Genomic DNA, 9052 nt, shown 5'->3' on the forward strand with positions numbered 1-9052 from the left:
TCGGCTCGACGACGGCATGATAGACGACGTGGCGGTGGTGTGCCCTGCCGGCGGCGGAGGGAGGGGTGGGGGCGGGCTGCATGGGGAAACCCTAGGTCCCCTTCTCCTCTCCTCTCGGCGGCTGGCGGTGGAGGGTGATACGTTGCAAACGTATCTATAATTTTTTTATGCTCCATGCTTGTTTTACGCATTTTTGTTTACATTTCGCGGCACTTTTATGCATTTTCCGAAACTAACCTATTGACAAGATGCCACAGTGTCAGTTCCCTGTTTTCTGCTGTTTTTGTATTTCAGAAAAGTTGTACATGAAATATTCTCGAAATTGGACGAAAAAAGCCAAAGTTCCTATTTTTCCTGGAGCGAAGACGGAGTCCAGAGAAGAGACGGAGGAGGGCCACGGGTTTCCCCTTATAAGTCTGGAACCCGTGGAAGGAGTCATCTCGCTTATTCTAGATTTTTTCGCAAATTTTTTTTTAGGTAAAAATGTGTCATTAATTTTATGGGAGGTACGATATCGCTTTCACGCGATTCCCTCCGGTGAACCCGGTCACGGGCTTTCGCATTGTCTAATTTTATGTGTCTTTTCCTTCCTTTTTTCACACTAAAAAAATCCCGCACTTTTTTGTCGCCAAAATATTCCCACCTTATATTTCCTGCTCTTTTTTGGACAAAAGTTCCCTGCTCTTTTTCCCGTACTCTTTTTAATGCGCATGATGCCCTTCTAGTTCCCTCACAACATCCACCGTCCGCAAGAAACCATGATGATTTAGTAACACCGCTTACATCGAGTGAGGAGTGGATATGGTGGCAGAATAACCGCCATGGTTAAATACAATGTGGTAATTTTATAAACTTCTTAGGTGATTTCATTCGATTATTCGAACAAAAATTAAGCTTAGACCACCTAAGGAGCTCCAACATTGCCTATGTATTTTTTTAGGACTCCAAACAACACCGAGTGGGTTGTAACAAAGCACATGGTTGAGAATGGTTATATCCGCAACCGTAGGATATGTCCAGTCTCATCCAGATGATTTATATTCGATGAACAGAAAGAACACACCGAATGGGATGTAACAAAGCGCACGGTTGATTATGTCCACCGGTGGCTCAGGTAAGCCATGTGTGTTGGGTATCACATGGCCCCTGGATATAGCCAGTCTCATTTGGATGACTTGTATTCGATGAACATAAAAAATATGTATGGTAGGGGATAAAGAACACCACCGAGTGAGCTGTGAATTCTGAGTTTGAAAGATGGGCTATATATAGGGGCACGAGGGCTGAAATATGGAAGGAAGGAAATGACAGGAAACAAATGCGGGAAGGAAATTGCTGGAAGCGAAGGCGGGAAGCGTTGTTTGCAGAGTGTATTGCCTCGTACACCTTGTTTGCAGAGTGTATTGCCTCGTACACCTGGCAATGAAGGGTTGTTTGCTAAATGTTTTCCAACATACCCTCGGCAAAGAAATAAGAAATAGCGAGAAAATTCGGGGAAGGTTCGCTCCCACGGGAGGAAAAGGGGGTTGAATTTGGGAAAGTCTTTGTCGAGCGTCCGTCAGGGTAGACTCGTCAAAGCCCCACCGCAGTGACGTCATCGCAATTTGCGGTCGGGATTGCCACGTGGACTAAATCTTTGCCGAGAGTCAATGTTTGTCGAGTGTATGTTGGATTTTGCCGGGTGTTTTCCTCGCCCTTTGGTGGGTGTTTTCTAGCACTTTACCGAGCAGCGGCAGTGTGCTGAGTGTTTGGTACTTTGACACTTGGGAAGGGAGCTATTTGTCTTGAGTTTCAAAAATATTACGGTTGGGAAAAAGCTCGGTACTCAGCAACAACAGTTTTTCGGTAGTGATTACTCGTGTAGCCATGCCCTGATCCGGGTGAAAATTTCAATGATTTGATGAATTCGGTTATTTTGGCGCCAACCAAAATACTCCTACCTTTTACCTCGAAATTCGAATTAAAACAAAATCAAAAATATATGTGGCCAATAATTGCATTGTACTACAAATTAATTCAATGAAAAATAGTCCTGATTCCATCCTTTCCCAACTTATTCCTTATCGACCCCGTCACAAAATCTCGAAGCTGTCCACCGCCAGATACGGAATCAAATCAAATGCGCACGCAGCTCTCCCCGCCCAAAAAGCCCAAACGGGATCAACCAGTACTCTCTCGCACAGGCACCGTTGCCGATACCTCCTCTCGCCTCGTCGACCGTGTCTGTCCGTCGTCGCCGAGTTCGATCCAGTCCACTGAGCGTCGCCCTGCCGCGCGATCGACTTCGTGGCGGCCGCGTACGTACGCCATGGAGACCGTCTTGGTGGAGAACGCACCGGCCGCCCGCGCCGTCATGGAGGAGAAGGTCGTCGTGGACAGTGACGACGGGAGGAACCGGCACGGGTTCCCCTGGGGCTACCACTTCGTTCCCAAGCCCATCGAGCTCATCGGCGTCCTGGACGACAAGCGCGCCGGCCGCCGTCTCCCTTACCCTCCCAACATCTTCCACGACGTCAAGATCCTCGAACACCACCCCGCCGACCTCTACAGTACGCGTGCACCTCTCCACTACTACTTCTTCGCTAACATTACTTGATCTTGTCCATCAATCGAGCGCTCTGAATGAAATCAACCCGTGGTATATATCGGATATTTGATCGAATCGGTGGAGCTTGCAGACGCGTACAGGGGGCACGAGGAGGCCGGGTTCATCTACTTCTTCAGCCGCAGGGTGTTCCCGGAGCCACGGGGCAACAGGACGAACCCGGTGCGCGCCGCCAAGGGCGGCACCTGGAAGGCCTCGGGGGGCGGCAAGCCGGTGAAGCGCCACGGCGTCGAGGTCGGCGTTCACAACACGTTGGCCTTCTACCAGAAGACCAACAACCCCTCCGGCTTGACCGAGTGGGGCATGCACGAGTACGCCACCATCATTGGACGCAAGGGCAAGGTAAAACATCTATCCACATGCGCGTCTAGATGGGGTCGGCTACTATATAGCTATGCATACCAAACAGAAATAACAAAGTAAATACCACCCCATGTACCATAACATAAGATAATGCTAAAAGGCAATGATGTTTTGACGGTGATACTAGATGACGAGTGAGATAATAAAATTTTCTTCATAATTTTCTAAAAAAATGGCAAAGCTCAAGATAAAAGATCAATCCAACTTGATCTACAGTCCAAGCAACAACAAAAAAATACTTGTGAATAGTAGCTGCCTTCACGAGAGTGGCAAAATGTAGGACGGGCGCCTACATGTAGCCCACTCTTTTAAAAAATGAAATCAAAAGTTAAAAACTTCAAAATAATATGAACAAAAATTCTGGATGTAGATAATGATTCATTCTATGAGTGTGCAAAAAACCAATGTGAGATAATCTGGATTCTGGCCAGTGCCAAATTAATATAATTGTAGATCGTGTACATTGCAACTTTTCAAATCTCCTAAGATTGTCAGATTTTGTCATTTTCGTGTAGTCTAGAATACTGAGTATTTTGCTTTGGGGTTTTGCAAATTCGTGGAATACGTCATTGACTATATCTAGAATTTTTCTCTAGATTTTTTTTGAAATTTCAAAGTGTTGTTTCCGAATTTTGATGAATACCAGGCTACATGTAGCCCGGTGTGGTTTCTGCTGCGTTCACTGCTTACAAGAGTTATTTTTTAACTAGCTACTGTTCACAATGGAATATATCGTTTTTTCTTACTCCATGTGCAAACTGAGTCTAAATTTTAAGCTTATTTATTGTAGATGCATATTGTGCCAATGTTGTCAAAACTTTGGGGAGTTCTCAAATAAATTTGTTGTTTTGTTTTTGCAACATTTGTTGTTGGGATTCCTAATAGTAGCTGCCGTACTATATGATGGTCGTACAATGTTGATCGCTGAGAAACCTAAATGGTCGCATTATGCACGTTGCCTTCTATTAGTTCCGAAGCACATCTCACCTAGCTAATCTCAAAAAAAAAAAAGAGAGACCCATGGGCACTAGCACCCAGGGCTTATTCTTATAGAAGAAGCTCAATGAGCCGCAAATCCGCATCCGAGAAGATTCGAACCCGGGTTGCGGGGTAGCCACCAACTCGAGCTAAACATCTGACCCTCTGGTCATTCTCAGACCTAGCTAATCTCAGAACCAAACTTGCCGCATCCTGGAGATGCTAGTCGGGACCTCCAACGGCCGCTTTGCTGGCTTGTTTTGTAGTCCAAAACACATAGGATTCATATGAATTGAAAACACAAAATGTGTAGTACAAATTGTTTGTTTGCACCATAGGACAAACACAGAACTTTTGCTAAAATGACAAGTCACATGGCGTAGTTGTGATGGAAACAAAAGGATTTTCTATGAAGTTGGGACTTGAGGTGAATTTTACTTTTTGAATTGCATGTGAAGTAGACTAGGAAAAACTCACATGGCTTGCAATCCTACGAACTTACTGGCCTAACCAAATTAGAATTTCAGAATTAGAGTGATAGGGTTATGTTTTTCCCTAGTTCTTGCAGGTCGCGGACTTGGCCTTGTACCGCATCTACAAGAAGAAGAAGGGGGAGAAGGAGGAGGGGGAGGGGGAGGAGGAGGAGAAGGCAGGCCAGAACGTTGCTCCCGTATCCAACGGTTTGTCGAAGTTGGAGGAACTGCCATCACCATGTCTGGCGGCCTCGACCTCACAGGCGCAAGCCAGCGTCAGGCAAGCACATGACTATTACCACCAGGGCGCGTTTCGTGATGCGACGTCGGCACCGGAGCCAGGCAGCAGCTGGGTGACTCTGATCTCTGCGGACTCACCGGGGCAGCTGCACGCAGGCTGCATGGGACAAACAGGTTCACCGCCTGCGCCATTGATGGCGCCCTCGCTGCAGGTAACTACAGAGAATTGCTCGCCCATATCGCCGCTGCCGCAGCTGCTCTCGCTGCAGGCCCTCTCGCCTATGTTGCCGCAGCACCTGGCCGTCAACGACTTCGCTCTTGCGGATTGGGACAATATGCTACTGCTGCTGCCTCCATCGCCACCAGCAGCATTTGCGCATGGCCTGCCAACGTCGCAGCAGCAGGATGCCGAGTATCCCGGACCTGCAGACTCGAATGAGCTTCTGAAGATGCTCCAGCCTCCAACCCTGCCAGCACCAGACTCCCAAGGTTGCCAAGATGATGAGTTCAAGGTTTGGCCCGAGATGCAGCCGGCTATGAGCCCCTGTTGGTTCCCCATGCCTGGGGACGACGAATTGCCGATGCTAACGGACGAGGAGAACAAGCTCTCATTGGACGAGCTCTTGGCCGGACTGCGCGACGAGGCAGCAATGTCCGCAGAGGAACCAGCTACCAACGTTCAGTAGCAGCTAATTACCAAACTAAAAAAAATAGCAGCTAATTACCAAATTCAAACAAAAAGTAGCAGCTAATTATGGCATAGAGTAGTACCTGATTAAATTGTTAGTAGTCACCCTCCTTCCAAATTTACCATAACAAGAATTACGGAATAAAGGGAGTACAATAGTTTATACTGTTGTACATGACATGCAATTTCTTTAGCGAACATGACTTTGTTGATTATCATGGATTGATGACCGATTTTCTAAATCTTCTAAGTATTTGCAAGTAAATGCTGTAGAGAGTTCCTTTTGTTTCTTTTCTGTTCTAGCTCTTTCAGTTTATGTTCTTATTTTCAGCTTTGCAGCCTTCCCGTTTCTGTAAACGTTGCATCATCTTGACACTCTTGTAATACAAATGACAAACACTTAAGTGTGTGTGTGTTTGACAAATAAAATGTTGAAAGAGAGTAGTTCACAACCCCAAATTTGGAGGGTTAACTTGGTTGACGGTGTTTGGTTCAAATATCGAACCCAAGCAAATCACTGCTGGTATTGGAAATGGAATGAGACTGAATGTTCTTTGTTTCGTCAGATTAACAGTATGCATAGTGCACTGTACGGTTTAAGAAAAAGCATTACGAGCAACAGCGACGTCATATATGATTTAACTAGTATGGGTCATCAAAACCAATAGCCTATACTCCATGATAAAGTATACAAACTGACTGAGACTTGGCTATACACGGTGGTAAATCAGAAACATGGGCCTTTTTCAGGGGAATCAACCCAACTCAGGCTACGCGAATATTGATCATTGAGCAACTTAGCAGGAAGAACGTTGTGATAATTGCACTGGGAATTAATTCTAATTCAAAAAGCTTAGAGGTCCATATACATGATAAGCGAGGGCTTATTTTGCTCCGATACTCTGTATATTCTGTCAACATCTCTGTAGATGAACTGAACATGTATGTGCCTCTCAGCATTAGCTAAGTTATCACCATAGACGGTTCTCAATTATGGCACAAATTACATCTTTCAGCGTTCCCTGCAGAATTGTCAAAATTGCATCAGACATACAGTTACAATATTATTGGTTCGTTTGAACACAAAAATGGCAAAGTCCACAGTGATATGCACAGTAATGGCTGACTATGTAGTCACATGAGAATTTCCAGAGGTTGGAAAGACAATGATCAACTGCAGTCCACATATTGTGGCAGCAAAGACGGTAATAGTTCTCAGAATCATGATTCTACTATACGATTCTAAGACTTTATCACCCAAATTGAGTGGAACCATTGTACAATTCTACAACGTAGAATCTAAGATTTTACAATTCTAAAAGCTAAGATCCTACGGTTTACGATCCTAACATAAAAGTTTCGATCCAATTCAGAATCACGATTCTATAGAAATTCTTTCAACTCTTACCTGGGAATGATCCTTCAAACCAAGCGAGATCACCAAAGGTCGAGCTGAGCCACTGTTACTGATAAAAGAAGCACAAGAACGATGTAAATACAAAATAGTAACACGAAGTTATCAAACCTCCATACATAATAGTCCTTTGTGTACGCATAGGTAAGCAAATGGCCGTGGTATATCAGCTGAATGAGTGGCTTATAACTTGGATAGATAGGGTAATAAGTAATAACTACAGTATAAAAGTGGCACAGAAATGGGAGAGAGAATAATTAAATGTTAACTATAGTGAAAGGACTGCTGCTGCAGAACATTTGCATGGAAATACGAGAATTAAAAAAGGAGCGTATTAGTGCTGATTGATTTCAAAATGTTACGAATACTCAACCAATAACTAAATGGATAAAGGATAGGACATAGGCATAACCATATAGGCCTTGTCCCATAAGCAGTTAAGCACCTCCTTATAACAAATGACATGCAGTCCAACTACCAGTACCTTGACATGTAAGCAGATAGTAACCTAAAAAATTATTCAAATACATGGGAAACAGCAGATGGCATGACTAAATGGTGAAGAAAGCAAACCTTATATGCTCAATAAGTTGACGTGCACAAGCTAGCAGGAGCGGCTGCAATCACAACATTTTCGCAGTCATTAGCTGTGTCCACAATCAGGCCTTACAATATAGATGTTGTAATGAAATTACCTCATCTCTCTTTCCAAAAAGAACAGATACATTGTAGGTTGGATCAGAGAAAACACTTTCATCTTTCCTATTGAGGGAGAAGGCTTAGTAAGAATGCAGGACACATAATGCCTCAATTCCACATCAAGAAAATTTACTTTAGAACATAAATTACAATGGCAATGCCTCAATTCCACATAATGTTATCAGGGCAACCCTCTCAAACTGTAGAACATATACCACGCTGCTTTTTCACCTCTTAGTGAACAAATTATTTAACAATGTGTTATACTCAAGAACCAGCCATCTATCATGTTGAAGGAATAAGATATCACCAATATATATTTTGAAATAGAGTCTGCAGATCTCCTTGCTACTGGATAGTCATTTGATCACCCACGTGAACAAATATTAGTGTCCCAGCTCTCACTCAAAAGCGCAGCTAGACATGGAAGTTGGAACTTCCAAATATCAACAAGTTCAGAACCGCACAACATGGAGGAAGCCACATGTGCAGAACTTAGAATGCAAAGACATGCACCAAAATTTACATGCTAATGAGAGAGGATCTGCATGAGAATAAAGAACTTACTTTGCAGTTAATATGGTCCCCATGCATCCAATTTGTGTCACAATCACCTGCCGATATGATAATAGATGAGTATATCTCACATGGAAAAAATAGCATTCACCGAATACCACCTAAGAGATGCTACTTACCAGATAGTTATCTTCATATTTGGTGATAACAATGTCAGTCTTGTTGCCCTGGATGGCCCAAACAGAACCAAGTCATTCAGACAACACGCCCACTATGCAAGATTCTTTTCGAAAACGAGTAACGCAACTAAGTTGAACAAAGTAGACACAATTTCTCCTGATTGTTCATCGGTGAAGTTCATTCCCCAGGAGACTAGAAAGGAGGGCTTGACCACATTTTTTTTATCCATTTCTCATATTAAGATTAAGAGAGCTCAGAGTTATGTGGCAAACAAGGTCGGTGTAGATTGCAAGCAAATGGGGTCAATGTTGTTGAGATTACAATTGAGGTTTCAGAACGAACCAAACAAGTAATTCACATAGATGGTAACCCTGGAGAGTAATTAAAAAGGCTCTTATGTTTGTGTTCACAAAAATAAATAAATAAATAATGTCTGCATTCATGACTGAAGTAAAGCACACGCTTAATTTAGGTATTCATAATTGCAACAAACGACATGAACAAAATCGACGAACCTTGATATCCAAGGAGAGGGACCTGTGCTGTACTGGGAAGTGACCACCTGTCTGAGCAGAACCCATCCGCATCTCCATCTACGAAATCAAGCAGATGAACTGTGTGCACAGAGGCGAGAAGAAGCTGTTGTTAGAACAACCGATTCATATTCCGGAACTAACCAAGCGGTCTGGAGCAATATATGGGCTTCATTGAACACGGTGAAAAGCAATACACTCTTAGAACGAAAGGATCTCCCTGTCCACCCCAATGGAGGGGAGGGAGAGCAACTAGGTGGTGTGGCTCCGGCGCGGCTCGGGGGCGCCAAGAAGCTCAGGAGTCAGTCGGTCGGTCGGGCAAGAAAAGGGGCGAAAGGAGGATGAAGCCAGCCAGGGGCATCG

At 44.1% G+C, this 9052-nt stretch overlaps 1 protein-coding gene across 1 annotated transcript; it reads right to left on the bottom strand.

Annotated features, from left to right (window-relative positions):
- Positions 1–5956: 5956 nt before the first annotated feature.
- On the bottom strand, positions 5957–8770 carry LOC127293321 (uncharacterized). Its single transcript, XM_051322903.2, has 7 exons — positions 8672–8770; positions 8156–8203; positions 8028–8074; positions 7457–7523; positions 7335–7378; positions 6756–6813; positions 5957–6369 (listed from the first exon to the last, which is right to left on the bottom strand). The coding sequence occupies exons 1-7, from the start codon at positions 8747–8749 to the stop codon at positions 6319–6321; spliced, it is 393 nt and encodes a 130-aa protein (XP_051178863.1). The 5' UTR covers positions 8750–8770; the 3' UTR covers positions 5957–6318.
- Positions 8771–9052: the final 282 nt, after the last annotated feature.

Source organism: Lolium perenne, chromosome 4 (assembly GCF_019359855.2).
Source record: "Lolium perenne isolate Kyuss_39 chromosome 4, Kyuss_2.0, whole genome shotgun sequence".
Taxonomy (NCBI): Eukaryota; Viridiplantae; Streptophyta; class Magnoliopsida; order Poales; family Poaceae; genus Lolium; species Lolium perenne.

Coding starts and splice junctions, on each gene's coding strand:
- LOC127293321 (XM_051322903.2), bottom strand. CDS start 8,749: ATGGAGATGCGGATGGGTTCTGCTCAGACAGGTGGTCACTTCCCAGTA. Junction 7,524..8,027: donor GGGACCATATTAACTGCAAA/GTAAGTTCTTTA, acceptor CTCCCTCAATAG/GAAAGATGAAAGTGTTTTCT. Junction 6,814..7,334: donor CAACTTATTGAGCATATAAG/GTTTGCTTTCTT, acceptor TTCTTTTATCAG/TAACAGTGGCTCAGCTCGAC.